The sequence below is a fragment of the Fusarium subglutinans genome, assembly GCF_013396075.1.
Source record: "Fusarium subglutinans strain NRRL 66333 chromosome Unknown NRRL66333_c0000031, whole genome shotgun sequence".
In the NCBI taxonomy this organism is placed as follows: Eukaryota; Fungi; Ascomycota; class Sordariomycetes; order Hypocreales; family Nectriaceae; genus Fusarium; species Fusarium subglutinans.
The window spans coordinates 376,407-391,798 of NW_023502094.1; the positions used below are offsets into that span (position 1 = coordinate 376,407).

Consider the following 15,392-nt stretch of genomic DNA (forward strand, 5'->3'; position numbering starts at 1 on the left):
TCTCAGCAGTAGCCCTGCCGTTCAACACTCGACATGCTGCCGCGTCTTTCTTTTGGTCGCACCAATTGAGTATCTCGAACAGTGCTTGACTTGTACTCAATTTCAAGCCAATGTCTTCGTTTGGCGTATTCCAAGGTGCTCTCCACAGAACACTTCCTATCCCGCCACTGTAAGGGAACCCGAACGACCCATACTCCAGACCAGCTCTTGATCTCTGGCTCGTCATTTAGCAGGTCAAGTGAGATCCGCTTTCGCTCGGTGTACCTGCCAAAAAATAGCCATTCTCGAATAACGAAATCTAGGCTTGCAGTACTGAGGGTAGAATTCTTGGGGTTCCAAAGATCTTCAGGCACCTTGGCGCCATGAAGCACAAGAAACTTGACTGCCTCCCATCTACGGTTGTGAACGGCAGCATTCAGGGGAGATCCGTGTTCACAACAATGGTGTTCGAGATCATTGATACCGAGCTTGATGATGTTCTGAATCGCTGTGACCGAACCCCAGCAGGCTGCTCGACATAACAAACTATGAGTACCGGGGGTTCCCAGGCCACATAGCTGGCGGACACCCCCAATCCCGATCGAAGGTTTGACATACCGAAGGCTGTTGGTTATGCCAACCAAGTTATCTACTCCGTTGGAGAAGAAATGGTCAGGCCAGCTGCTGAGTTTTTCCACTTGTAGATCGAGTCTCATGTCCAACATGCACAACAAGTAACCCCGGCAAGATCTTGTAAAAAGATAATGGGAAGCGGAAGAACCGACCCTATCACATACGTATAGATCGACGCCATGATCTAGGAGCTGCTTGAAGAGCCCAATATTGGGTTTAGTGTCTGATTGGCAAGCCCACAAAGTCATGAGGCCGAGGAGATTTCTTCCGTCCACATTTTTTCGTTTGCTTGATAGGCCGGCCTTGAGTAGAATTTTGACCATTCTCCAAGATTTCTGTACGAAAGCCACATCAAGAAGTCCGTACGACGAAGTACTCATTACGTCGACATGGGCACCGCGACCGATGAGCAGCTCTACAACTTCTATCGCACCTTGCTCAACTGCAACAAATAGAGGGGTGAAATTCTTGTCGTTAGTTGCGTTGACATCGGCTCCATGAATAAGTAGAGCATTTGCTGCTTTCACATTGTTCTGCGCGGCTGCCACAAAAAGAGGAGTCCGGCTCTGATGACAGATATCCTTCTGATTAATAATGGCACTGAGGGACTCAAGTCTTAAGGTGCTTTTGAAGATGAAGTCACCTGAAATATCCAGAAAGAATCTTCTGTGTATCAATTAGCCGCTTGCTGCTTCGGTGAAGTGTACGAGTTGCTTACGTGACTTCGCCACAACTCAAGGCCTTGCCCTGGAGTTTGGTCAACATTATTATGAGTCCATCTGTGTTACCCGAAACGAGAGGTATGTTGAGAATACTGCGTTGTTCATGTGCAAAGGATCCCCTCTCTGTAAGGTATACATCCAATAATGTAGGAAGAAGGCTGTTAAGATTGGGTCGCTCTAAGAAAAGGTCGAGAACCGTGCAATGCGTATCCTTAGTAGGATGGGCCATGATGGTTGAAACAGGCGCGCCCTTCCGAAATAGCCACATCATCACCTTGTAAGAACCTTGGGATATGGCCAAAGCTAATGGCGTCACAAGCATAGGAAAGGGCAGCTCACACTCCAAAGGGCAGCCGAGACCGTAAAGCTTCTCACAAGTCTGTACGTCATCAAGAAGAATAGCCCGATAGAATGCATATGCTAGAGCATTCATACCACATGACATTTGTGACAAGATGCCGAATCCATGTAGGGATTGAATGACCCCAGAGAATCTGGGTTCATATAAAATGACGGACAGTGCTTTACTGCTTGTCCAGTGTTCTTCCGTTTTGCAAAAAGGCAGGAGAAGAGAAACAGCCTCGAGGTGTAATCGAGTCGCTGCCGCACAGATAGGAGTCTCATGGTGCTTAGATGTGATTTTGAGCGCAGCATTTACGTTGCCTAAGTCAAGTAGTTCCTTCAAAAGCACCACCGAGTTCATCTCGGCGGCCAAATGCCACACGGTCCTGCCCAAGTTGTCGGTGTCAAGAATTGATCCACCAAAGCGCAGTAAAATTTAAAGAGCCTCGTAGGTGTTCTCCTGACAACACCTATGAACTGGTTTAAAGCCTTCTGGGCTTTCAGCACACGGATCTAGGCCGAAGGCTAACAATGGATCCAAAACTCGATACGATTTCTCCAATAATGCAAGATGAAGCCCATTCCAGCCAGGACGCTTGGGATCAATGTCCGTCGACTTTGCCACATCAGCTCTCGAAGTGGTAAGGAAAGCACTCATCCCAATTCCGTCGTTCAATTTGATCAGTGAATGGAAGTATTTGAGGACCTCTTCGCTACTGGCGCCATCAAGGGATTGTCCAACTGGGCACTGGGTTTGCCTTATTTTGCTTGCTTTCAGGATAAAGTCTGCGGTTTCCTGGTGAAGAACAAATCTAGGGCAACCTGGCGTAAGATTTTCGCCAAGCACCTTGAGAAATTGTGGAACGAGAGACCACATCAGAGAGCTATCGGATGTGAAAGCACGTATTTGCAGGCACCGATCATAACGAATCCGGAAGAGTTGCACATCGTGAGCCGTGATTGGCACACCAGCCCTAAGAAGCTCGATAATAATTTGAAAGTTGTTGGGGAATATTTCAGGGAATGATAAAGTGAGCGATATGATACTTTCTGATTGTAATTGGGATGTCAAGGGTGACGCTGAAACGTTCAGCAACAACTGGACTGTTTGTAGCCGAGCAAGGTGCGTACTATGAAAAGCTATTCGATCAGTAATGGGACCACCGGATACGACATCGTCGCTTCTTAAGTTCAGGAAACTATAAAAAAAAACCCGGCCGCCAAGGGCACAGTGTAATGGAGTGCCGAATCTGCTGCATGCCAGCACATCAGAGCCACTCTCCAGTAACTCTTGACATATGCCGTGCAGACTGAATGCAGCTGCCATATGAAGAGTGGTGAATTCGGGTCTGAGCACCGCAGTGATGACTTCCGATAGAATTCTTCTGGACTTAGAAGAGGCGTTTAAAGATGAGGGATGATGGCTGAATATAAAGTCAATTGCCCAAGGACAGAAGGAGGGCGTTTTGGATGGTGGTAAGAGCTTCCGCAGGAGTCTATGTGTCTCACTTCCCATCTTTGCCGGTTGCGTTGTATATGGCGTCCAGGTCAGTACTGATTTGCAGTAAAAGGTTCTGCGTCTGCGTTGAGCAAGCATGTCCCCGATACTACGTGTTACGTCAGGGGTCGGCGGAAATCGCTTCATGTCCTCCATAGTGAGAAAGCGTAAACAGAGGGAAGAAAAGAAGTTCACACCATCTATGCGCGAAACAGCGTAGTCTCTGAGCTGTGGATATTGATGATCAGAACTGCGAGTCTTCAAGGACTGAAGGTATTCTTGGACTGTAAAGTGGGCGAACTGGATTTTCATTTTGCCACCAGTGATGGAACTGGATTTGTTGACTCGAACAAGGCTACTGCACCATCGCAGCAATTCCTCTTCCTTTACAATCTCATCATCTTCGAGAGTCGTCGCACCGTCTTCCAGGGAAATGGCCTCGCAGATTTCTTCAAAGCTGAGTGAAGAGAAAGACGTTGCGAGCATTAATAGCGCCCCCTTGACTAGTCGTTTTACCGCGTCGTGGTAACCATCAATTCTTAGTAAAATCCGATCATAAGTTGCAGAGAGAGAAGGAGGGAGTTTGCTCAATGCCTCACGTCGAGCTCTGTCTGTTGGGAGTTCACACATGTAGTCCAGTTGGCAGGCTACCCAGCGAAACCTAGAGACCCTTCGATTAGAAGTGAGTGGTATCGGAGCAAGTGTGACTTACATTCCTTTCGCTTCCCCGGCCAACCTTGTCGTAATGAGGTCTTTTAGAGTTTGGTCACGAAGCCTCAGCCGTCTTGAAGCAATTCTTTCGCTGAGTTCCGAGGCGACATAGAGTTGCAGGTCCTCAGTATGAGCCTCAATTTCGACATGAGAAAAGTCCCTTTCCAGGCGTGTGCGTATAATGCGCTCGTCCCTGCTAAACAAGGCCATGTTGATCACTCACATTATCCCCTTGTGACATCGCAAGCTCGGCCAAGCACTTTATATTTGCCTCGACTCGATTGTCACACTCATCGATACCATCGACGATAATGTAGACGCGGGTAAAGCAAGCACAGATACGATGTAGTATTTGTGTGAGAATTTCGGCGGTGGGCTTTGTAGAGAGGTGATGATTTGAGAACAGTTGGTCGTGATACTCCTGTAAGATTTGGAAAGCGTTTTCGCTCTGCAAGGCGAGTTGTATGCAGAGAGAAGAGAGAATGGTGACGAGGTGCTGGGAGCGCTCGTGTCTACAGGTGCAGAAGAAGTATGCTGCCGCTTTGTGTGCATCATGAGCGTCTCTATACAAACACTCCTTAATCACGGCTGCAGAAAGAACAGACTTCCCAGCGCCAGGTATACCACTGCACCAGAGCCTTGAAGCTGGAGTTGAGTACCAGTAGTCAAACTCTGGACCTTGGGTGAGCCAAAGGCCGGTGAGGCAATGCCGTAGTCTATTGTTCGTCTCGTATTCGGCCCGAGGATTCACTTGGTCAAAGTCTTTAATAACTTGATTCCTTTTGGCATCGAGAGCAATCTTGACCTGTATATCCAAGATCTTTTCCGCAGTGCGATTGATCTTTTGGAGGTCATCCTTTATTTCGACCTGTTGGGTTAAGCAATCTTTGAGTTTTGCCAGAGAGTCGGCGGCAAGAGCTGTGTGGATGATCTGGTTGTAGCGCTGTATATCCTGGATCATTCCCATGGACTCGGTTGAAGTGAACGGCCATTTTAGTCGAGCTCGCAGTTTTTGGCGTCCAGAACCCGAATCTAAGGAGGCCTCTGTACGCGAAAGACCCGTCTCCAGGCGCCTCAGAAGTTGGTGGCAATGGTGGAGATAGTACGGTTGAAGAATAGGGAGCGGCTCGTGAACAGCAGCAGTTGGTTCGGGTGGTTCAATCTCTTCTAGGCCGAAAGCGACAAGGGAAAGGTTGTGCAAGATAACAGAGAGACTTTTGACCTCGCGGATGAGGTTCCCAACCTCTGTTGGTGCATCTCTGTAGCTCTTGACGTATTTGGTGCCTGAGCGAAAGACGAGATCGGCAAGAGCAACTAACCCAGCGATGCTCGCTGAGATGGAAAGAGGAGATAAAGACGGCAAGAATGAAGAAAAAAGAAGGAAAAACAAGAGCAAGAACAAGATCTGAACTTGCCCTGATTGATTGAAGAGAGGCGCATAATTTAGGTGCCCAACCTACCAACTTAGAAGCTGGTACGGGTTTCAGCTGCTGTCAGCTCAGAGAGCCTTACAGTCAGCCTGCAGACGCTGGTGTATTGCACAGCGACTCCATTGGAGCGAACGCCCGTTCATGGCGCACCCCAGCGCTGAAAAAAAGTGCCAAAGCCCCAAGTCCGTGGCCATTCGCACGAATTCAGCCTCCAAGCGTCGCTGCACGATGCGCGGTGCCAACAACGAGGCGAACTTTTTGGGACGATTTACCAGCAATTCGAAGCAATTTCCCAGCGAGTCAACTGCAATATTTAGTGTTATCATTTCCGCAGTTGGTCGTATTGGAATAATCGAAGCCGGCGCATCCTGCATTCGGGTAGCGAACAGCGCATTCCTCAAGCATATGAGCCTCATGGAATGCCCAATGTTGAGCTTTGCTGCTCTCCCAGCGACAGTGTATGTAAGCTTTGGTCAGATCAAGGTATCTTCGGCCGTGTTGAGTCAAAGACTCAAGTTGAACCACTCTCGCCGGGTGTGCTATCTACTCCAATAGATCAGAAACGAGACGCATCATTGAGGACCGTCTCGTTTTCCGTGTTTCTTCGTCTTTAATTTTCGACCATTCTATAGAAATTACACAAAAATGTCGCGAAAACGAACCACGGAACATAGGGTTACCCACCTCAGCCAATTGAATCAGAGACAGCCAGCCCTCTGCTTCAAGAGATGGCTCGGAGACCGACAATATCTATCAAGTAAATAGATCCGATACTAAATATGATGGCACAGGACATCTTTACTCTGCTTCTAAGGGAAATGTATTGGTTCTAGACAGCAACCTTGCCATCTGTACCTCAATCTTAATAGCTCATTTGGACTAATAACTTCATTGACGGGTGATCTGAAAGAGGTGATGGCTGCAGAAAGGGTGGTAACACCCGAAGAAGCTATCATGACTGTGCCTATCAGGACTCGTTGCAATACACACTTCATTCCCAGTTGGTCTCCGTGGCAAACTCTCTCAAGACAAGGACCATGTTTGACGAAGGCGAAGAAATAATTGAGCGTCTCATGGAGGCTGGGGCTGGTATTATATGCGAACTGTACTGCTGCGCATTGCGCTACATGAGTCTGGCTTATAGAACTTCTATCAAGAGCTGATCGATCAGATATGCCGGTATCTGATAGATATATGAGGACATATAGATGACGATTAGCCGATGAGGGTCAGAAGAAACCTCGATGGCATTGCATAGTATTCTTCGCTTTGAGGAAAAGCTAGCTGATATCGGGCCTTTTATGTCAAGGTCCCGAGTCTTCGGTTAGCTATCGCGGAGACAGAACTACGGTCTTGGCAACGCTAATGAGTTTACAATGGCCTACTCCCAAAGTCTGCCGATGGCGCGATTTTGTGGCTATATCTATGAACATTGACTTGGCTGTCCTATATATATTCTAAAAGCGCATTGTGAGTCATGCTTCGGTCCAAACCTGCAGAGCCTTTAACATGAACGATAAAGACACTATAACCTACCCGGACTTGGAGACGCAAGAGATTTCTCCGACTTCCGAAAAGCCCCGGATGGAGGATATGGCTTGATCGTTACGACGTCTGTGGCTATCGTTAACGACCATTCGTGGGGTATCAACGCAGCATATTCAGTTTTCCTCGCTCACTTCGTCAAGGAGAATACCTTTCCTGGTACAACACCACTTATGTATGCCATCGCTGGATCTCTCAGCGTAGGTATCATGATGCTCATACCACCGTTCGCAACTATCATGGCTAGAGAACTTGGTACGAGACCAACGATACTTATTGGGGCTATAGTACAGTCTGTCAGTTTTGTCTGTGCAAGCTTGTCAACTGAAACATCGCAACTATTTCTCTCTCAGGGAGCAATCTTTGGAATTGGGATGGGATTGTTGTTCTTACCGTCCTATGGGATTATATCGCAGTGGTTCACGAGACGAAGAGCCTTAGCTAATGGTATTGCCATCGCTGGGGCTGGTCTCGGAGGATTGACGTACTCACTTGCTACCGGAGCTATTATTCGCAATACGGGTTTGGAGTGGGCTTATCGGATTCTTGCAATCGTGTCTGCGGTGGCGAATATCTTGCACCCTTCTTATAAGAACTCGATACAACTCGCAAGCAACTAGGCTCGCCTTCGACACAAGTCTTTTGTACAGACCGGAGTATCTTCTTGTCTTGAGTTACGGCGCCTTCAGCATGCTCGGTTACTTCGTTCTCATCTTCACACTCGCCAATTACGCAAATGTTGTTGGACTCTCATCGCCACAAGCATCGATGATTCCAGCATTCTTCATGTTCGGCTAAGCCATCGGTCGGCAGTGCATAGGATGGCTAAGCGATCGGTTTGGCAGAATTAACCTCACCTTCATCATGTCATTCATCACCGGAATCTTGACATTTGCGATATGGATCAACGCAAAGTCATTTGGCGTGCTCCTGACATTTGCACTGGTCGGGGGTTTGTCAGCCGGTGTCTTTTGGGTCAACATATCACCCGTCCTCGTCGAAGTCACAGGCTTTGAGAATCTGGCCTCGGCGTTGAGTTGTCTTTGAATAGCTATGGCTGCTCCGTCGACGTTTAGCGCACCTATTGCTCTGGAGATTTATACAGGCACAGGGAGCTACTTAGGCGCGCAGCTGTTTACTGGATTTATGTACATTGCTGCATCTTTTTGCATACTTGGGGTAAGACAGTGGAAGATCGATAGCTTGAGAGGTGCGCAAGAAATGGCCTCGGCACCAGGAGAAGAGGGGAGCGATTTAAAAGGAAAAGGCTGGGCGATAAGCCTCTTGAGATTCGATTTCGTATGACTGTTAACTGGATACAAGATATCTGTAGTAATTTAATTGTGCCTGTAAGTCCTGTTCATGCAACTATATGTGCTATGCAGTCAAAGAGCGCATCTATCAGCACAATCGGTACAATGCTCAGAACGTCACTGCTAGTTGAAACTTGTTTTTGAACAGTATATAACCTTAAACAAATCAGATGATTAGGTACTGACAATACTCATGAGCTTGTCCTCAACCTAATCATAGTTCCTCAGCCATTCTTCGGCTTCTTGAACAAACGTGCCGTCACCCCAAAGATCCCTGGATCATGAGTCACTGGACATATGAACCTACTTCTTGTCGGTGATTCCTCCGTTGATGGTTTGAGTTTCTTTCGCTTTATGCAGTATCGCGTTCCAGTCCTTCACGACCTTTCCTAGAACAACTTCATGTCCATTCCGCGGAGCTGGCCCAAGGTCCCAGGTAGTCACAATAGTACCATTGGGTAGGGTCATCGTCTCCTTGCGAACGGCACATATCCTGGCGATGAGGAAAGCCAGCATAAGTCCCGTGCCAGCCAGGATCGCCTTTGGGTTGGTTTTTGCCGCCCAATTAGCTATTCCCTCCCACAGTTCTTAGCCATCAGGTCCACCGCCCAACTCGTCACCAAAGAATGCATTCAGAAGTTCTTCGATCTTCTGGTCTGCAACCGCAACTGTATCAGCTTCAACCTCCGTAGCCATTGGCATGTCGATCTTTTGTTCCTCCGGACCAAACTTCCAAGACTAGCAGTCCCCGTATTCAACACTTCCATTGTTGGCTCCTCCCCACTTGGTTGCACAAGCAGTGACGTTGGAATTGGGATCATAGAAGAACGACTGGCTTGAGTCCCACATGTCTGTACCAAACAGGGTGTTCTCAGATAAGAAGAACTTGGTGTCAGTAGATATACCTGTCGATGAAAGGTCCACTGTAACAGATGTATCTATACGAGAAGTTAGACTGTGAGATCAATAGCGTATGCTCTGTTGCACCTACTGATAGGCAATCTGTACTTGGACTCGTCCTTCTTCCTTCCGTCCCAGACTGTTTCGCCAGGGTTGCCCTCCTTTCTGAGCTGTGGCCAGATAATGCAGGCGATACCGGCATTGCGGAGTTTGTAATACCTAATTCCGATCGCGACCATTTTGCTTGAAAGAAGTAGTATGTACTGCGATGAACAGAGCAATAGTTTGTAAAGTGTAGTTGTTGGGGGAAGGACAATGCTTAGATCAATGCAGGCTTTAAGTACTATAACAGACACCGTTTATGATATCAGAGAAACTCACAGTGCGGCGATGTTCTTTGCGAACTCGAGTGGATTGGGAGGCTGGACTACGGCATCCCCGGCATCGCAGGACACTGCAGATCAACTAGTCTTTCGATACATCATTGCTTGCTCAGCCACTTTCAACAGCTGAAGACCCCTGAGTAGCTGAACTGCCGTGAACTGCTGATCTAAGTCGTTAATTAACAGGATTGAGCTCCATTAATACTGTAGGGAACTTTGGTTGTCATACGATGAGGAGCAATTGTCTTGGAACTTCGGACTAGCCGACTCACATTGGCTGGCTGATGTTTTAAACAGGAATAGTAGGATAGTAGCCGCAGGCTGAAATGTCGTAGCTTACCAATGTATCCAATAATGCTACCGTTTTATTTGGTGTCAATGAACTATTGACGGATAGTGCGGGCCAACCCCTGGCGGCGGTAGCTAAGCCTTGGTCTAGAACGTCTTATGCATATACTGAATTATTCACTATCACATTTGCAACAAATCCATCTTATGATAGCCTACTTGGCGCTTAGGATCAAACCTGATAGGTCGAAAACGAAGATGGAACTGTATTGATTTGGTACTAGGCTTTGGAAAGGCGTCCTGCGAGTGTTCACGGTGACTACCTCAACATCCTGACGAGATGGGCAAGTTCTAAAGCTACTAGCTGTGATACAAAGTGTCTCAAGTTCGATATCGTATAACGGACCATGAAATACCAACGCCTGAACCCTAATATTAATCTCGCCAAACCTTTATGCCATCCCATTAAAGTCATTAAAATCGAAGAACCCATTCGCACCCATCATTGACTGATCCATTCCCAAATACCCCATATCTATATATGTCGCAACATCCGGCACGCCTGAATCAACAGATTTGAACCACTCATCCGTAAACATTCCTTGATCAATCGTTTCTCGCGAAGCTTGTGGATCAGGCGCCGCAAGCAAAGAGTCGATCTGGCATGCAAAGAAACGAGCAAGATCATAGTAAAGATGGGCAGATGATGATGCTGGGAGATGTTGTACCACGCGGTCGAAGAATGGAATAATACTGATGACCTTTTCTGCAGCAGCGGCTGTTTCTTCTGTAGTGATGCCGCCTTTCTTTACTGCCTGGATACCAAATTAGTGGTGTTCAAAGACCTGAGAAAGAAAGAGACTTACCCGCAGTACCTCAGTCATAGCGTGGCAGATCATAATGAACTGGTTATTCTGAAAGCCAACTGAGACGTCGTTTATAGTTTTGTCTGTTACCAAATGGTCAAAGATACGACCAGCAACTTCAATGCTCTTCCTCTGAATAATCAAAAGTGCAGATGCTGCAGCACTATCTTCAGAGGCGGTCAAATCTCGCAATGCCTGAGCATTAAAGACCAGGATACTGTGATCCATATAGAAAGCTAGGATAGGGAGATATTTCGAAGATGGTAGGTCATCGGATTGACAGCGTTCGTTGCGAACGCGGGTTAGGCGCTCGTAAGCTTCTTTGTGCCACTCTAGGATGGAAGCTGGTGACGAGACTATATGTCTACGTTTCTCCATTGCCTGGAGCTGTGACAAGGATTGTTAGCGGGATGTCGACCGCGTCAGTATTGAGCTTACCAATAACCCCCTAATCTCGATGACTCCACTGATGATACGGTCTGTTGGTTCTGCCATAGGTGATTTCCACCAATCTACTGCAGTACGAGGTACTGCCCTCCAGCTCATACACTGCAAACGACCATTGAGGGCCCCGAAGCCTTTATCTACGATAAAGGTGTACAGCCACGCTCTTTCATAGTTTCTGGAATACCTGTCGGTCAGCTCTGGGGAAGCATTCGGAAATTCCGCATTGACATATTCTTTCACAACGTCTGATCTGTTAATTCCCATCTCTTTGGCTAGCTGAACAGCCTGCAAGGAAGTCAGCACATATCTGGATATATGGAATGATATCAAGATACTTACATGGCTTAGTGTTAGCCAGTATGGATCATCTGCTTGCCTTGCAGAGAGAGGGGCCCAGTATTGGTAGGCGATAATGGCTTGGATAGTTGAGAGGGATTTCACCGAGGCGGCGATACACCACCTGATATTTCCGCTGGCTAATGATGATAGAACTGGATATATGGCTCGGTCGCGAGGACGTGCTGAGACAGCACATCCAAGTGCGCAGATGACGGAGAATAAAGTGAATGAGCATCCGTAGACATACTCGCGGGTATGTAATGTGGCGTCGAGAAGGCCGATCAGAGGATGGCGAATCTGGAAGAATCTTTGCTATCCGTCAGCATCATGGCGACACCACACGTGAGTTTTGACATACAGTTGGAAGTATAATGAAGCGTCGTTGTCATCGATCAGTCTTGAAGCAAGAGGATCGCAAGTGTCTCTCTCTAACTTGAATGGGGAGTCAACAGCTTGAGTTGCCAGAACCTCCCAATCTTTTTGCTGTGCTCTATGTGAAGCTGATACGAGTTAGATGGTGGATTGAAGAGGTATTATTTAGCTTACCAAAATACAGGGCGAGCCTTTCTTTTATTGGTGCCATGATGGCCTCACGCATACCCGGCTGCATCGGCATCTGAGATCTAAGTCTGTCACAAGCTGCAGAGGAACTCATAGAGATAGCAGCGGTGACCATAGTTATGGGGGACACCAAACCATCTGCATCATCGCTCTCGTCATAACTGACAGAACGCCGATGAGTGACAGAACGCGACGATTGACTCGTATCGTGGCCATAGTCAGGCGCTGAATCAGTACCCTGTCTATGTGTCCACGGCGTTCCTCTTATAGACACTGTTGTATTTGGACTGGGGAGGGTTTGTCCCAAAAGAGCTGTGAGGACTTCCTCGCGAGCACCGCTTTCTTCAATGCGAGCGAGCAGCTTCTCTACGCTGTCTGGTTTGCTGTCATGCGGGTTAGAACTGCCTCAACAAAGAGTTAGAATCTTACTTCGTGCTACCATGCTTACGACCCCTATTTGAGCGAGCTGGATATTTACAAATGCGATCATGAGAAGAGCAGCGAGAACTAATACTGCCGTGTCAGCCTCGTGTGAACATGGTCAAGGCTAGACCGACTTACCAAGGATCCTGGCGATCGCACTTCTGCCTCGATGCACGGCAGCTAAAGCATGCAACCTGATGCTGCTGCACCTTTTCAGCTGGAGCATCCATTTCGGTAATCTCTGTGTCGTTGGGGGTGGACCTGGGGGGGAATTGTTAGTCGCCAAGAGTGAAATGCGGGATGTTCGGCGTCTTGTAAAGTGGTCGCTGTTTTGATCTAGACCCCGGTAGTATCCACACGTGATCGTCCTGAGTAATCAGTCACCAGAGCATTCCCCGGAAATGGATTGTAGGAGTATAAACGGCGAATGGCCTTTATTAAAGAAATACAGTCGTATGATTATTAGTAGGTGAGCATTCAATCTTAATAAAATCTTGGAGAAGAAAACTACGGTTTATGTCATGAATTGATCTGAAGTAGAGCTGGAAGCTATTTCATCCGAAACTCAGGCATTTGTCAGCTGGAATTTATACAACCTCAGAATAAAGCAGAGAAGTGAAAGAATACCAATTGATATTAACAAGAATGCTGCTTGATCTTCTTTAGTGAATACCGAATAGCAGTATTTTGTCCCAATATTCTATAGATGCTCTTTTCCAGACACAGCGCAAGAGGCTATTGTGATATCCCCTTTCATACGACGACAATAAAACAAGGCGAAATACGGCGGTGGTGTGTCTAGAATCGTAGATCTTCCTAGAATCATCTCCGAAAGTGGTGCTGCATTGTTATGGGGGTTCCTGAAAATTCCGTGCTCCAGAATGCTCTCCCTAATACCCTGGCCTTGATTGAAAAGACCATGAATGAACTCCCCAAATTCTATGGGAGTGCGATGCTAAAAATGAGACAGCAAAGAATAGTAGCAATCAAAGGTTTCAGAAGGAACGAGCAGGGCAAAAAGCTTGTCTGCCCCTTCTGAGATTTTCGCCATTCTAAGAAAGCCGCATACTCCTCGTTAGACATGGCGACGTATCTAAGTCTGTCGCCATGGCTCATATAGATATCCTCCAGCGTCCACTCACTCTCCTTTGAAGGACCGGTAATTGCCCCCATTAGACATAGAAGCCAGTCGTGGAACTCTTCCCAATCCATAGTGTCGGATGGAAGAGTGCTGAATAGGTGACAATAATGCTGGTGAATGCGGATACTCTGACAGGGAAGACGGGGCGAAATGTGGCGGAATACAAGACAAGTGTTGAGGCTCCCAGGTTGGACTGCAAAGTGCAGAGATGGGTAAAGTGAGAAGAGTAAATCAAATAGCAGATCGGTGGGCTATGAGAAGGAAAGAAACTCAGTTGAGGTTGGGGAATTGGAATGGTGTTTACGGCCTAACCTGAACAGTGGCAAGACTTTGCTCTTTTGACGTTGGCTAGAATGTATGTAACTTTCTCAAGCTGCTACCAGATAGTGAATCTTACGTAGAACAATCAATGATTGACGAGTATCGAATCATTCAATGACTTGTATCTCAAAGACTTACTGTTCAACCAGGTACACAACAGAGAGCCTATTGTTTGGGCTGCTTAAATGATGTAATTCCGAGATCTCATCCAAACAGTATATGCCCAAGTCGCAGTGAATGAGACAGATCGCTTGAATTGATCTGCCATCGTCATAAGGTGCCTGGGAGGTAGCCAAGCTACTACGTTATCTTTCACCCGATTATTACATCACAACAAAGAGCTCAAGCAAGTCATTCAGTGAAGTTTGTTCGCATAGGCAGATGTGCTACTCGTTTTCGTTCCGAGAAGATGACAATCGTTATGTTGAAGTTCGTGTTAATGGGAGACAAAGAATAGCAGAATATTAGGGCCACTACCAGCCGCACCATAACATGGAATTCGGTGGATTCAATAGCCTGTTTACGATGGTGGTATGCTTTTAGGTCCCCGATCAAAGGTGACAAAGCCTCTTCTTTGTCCGAGGTATCTTAGGGAATTTCAGCGCTTGAGAACAAAGAATACAATAATGACCAGTCCCCAATCATCTTCCTTTCAATCATAGGTATCCATGCCCGCCCCCTGGTGAACTCCCATACCCTCCAGCCGGCGCCAACCCGCCACCATGCGTTGTCCCCGAAACACCACCATAAACTCCCCCGTTAACACCTCCATTTGGTCCTCCACTAACGCCAAAATAAACACCGCCGTTGACACCACCGTACAAGCCGCCATGCGGTCCACCGACGCCTAACGATCCATTGCCAGAGCTGTAGCCGACTCCGTAACCGTACTTGTCTTTATCGCCTGATGGTCTGGGACTGCCGTCGAATTTGCTCCCTTGGAGTCTTGATGTAGCTTCTGGTGTTCTGCGCCCAAGACTTGTTGGCCGTGGAGGCGGTAGATTGTCCTTTTCGTCTTTGTCTTTTGAGAAGAGATTGAATAAGCACATTTGTAGAAATGATAGGTTGTAGTATAGATATCTGAGCAGATAATTGCTTAGGGATAGAGTTCGATTTGTGAGATTTTAGGTTTTTGTTACTGAAAGTTTGAGACAAGGAACAAGATTAAGAAAACGCGTATTTAGGGGTAGAGATTGACTTTTAAAACGACAACGGGGAATATTTAGAATTAAGGTTTGCAGTCCCAGACGCGCGTTCAGCGTTAAAAAGCGGGCTTTAGTGGCCGTGTGAGCCAACTACGGCCAATGGGATATGCCGTTACAGCGCTTGGACGGCACCGCCACTAATGCTGGGACTTTGTAGGCGCCTGATCTAGCACAGCCTGAAAAGACCCTGCATTCAGCTCTTGCGACACGCATGACACGAAAGCATTACGAAGCAGTTAGTATTGAAGTCATTCACGAGACTTACATATAATTTTAGTTCTTACGAAATGATTTACTGGATCTGTCTTGAGGTCTCAGATCTATCTCTGACTGCTAGCATTATTA

At 47.1% G+C, this 15,392-nt stretch overlaps 2 protein-coding genes across 2 annotated transcripts; both read right to left on the minus strand.

Moving 5' to 3' along the window:
• Nucleotides 1–2: 2 nt before the first annotated feature.
• FSUBG_3738 (heterokaryon incompatibility protein het-E-1) lies at nucleotides 3–5,458 on the minus strand (the record flags this gene model as incomplete). The annotated part of the gene is made up of 7 exons (XM_036681651.1): nucleotides 3–1,278; nucleotides 1,331–2,062; nucleotides 2,207–2,756; nucleotides 3,186–3,785; nucleotides 3,887–3,926; nucleotides 4,109–5,217; nucleotides 5,398–5,458. The coding sequence occupies 7 exons, from the start codon at nucleotides 5,456–5,458 to the stop codon at nucleotides 3–5; spliced, it is 4,368 nt and encodes a 1,455-aa protein (XP_036540853.1).
• A 2,130-nt stretch (nucleotides 5,459–7,588) lies between these two features.
• On the minus strand, nucleotides 7,589–14,891 carry FSUBG_3739 (fungal transcriptional regulatory; the record flags this gene model as incomplete). Its single annotated transcript, XM_036681652.1, has 17 exons — nucleotides 7,589–7,654; nucleotides 7,718–7,941; nucleotides 8,035–8,165; nucleotides 8,481–8,742; nucleotides 8,935–9,111; nucleotides 9,165–9,316; nucleotides 9,455–9,527; nucleotides 9,983–10,008; nucleotides 10,273–10,559; nucleotides 10,611–10,997; nucleotides 11,049–11,342; nucleotides 11,397–11,703; nucleotides 11,755–11,896; nucleotides 11,943–12,340; nucleotides 12,519–12,641; nucleotides 13,450–13,611; nucleotides 14,539–14,891. 17 exons carry the CDS (start codon nucleotides 14,889–14,891, stop codon nucleotides 7,589–7,591), a joined length of 3,564 nt encoding a protein of 1,187 aa, XP_036540854.1.
• Between the last annotated feature and the right edge of the window lie 501 nt (nucleotides 14,892–15,392).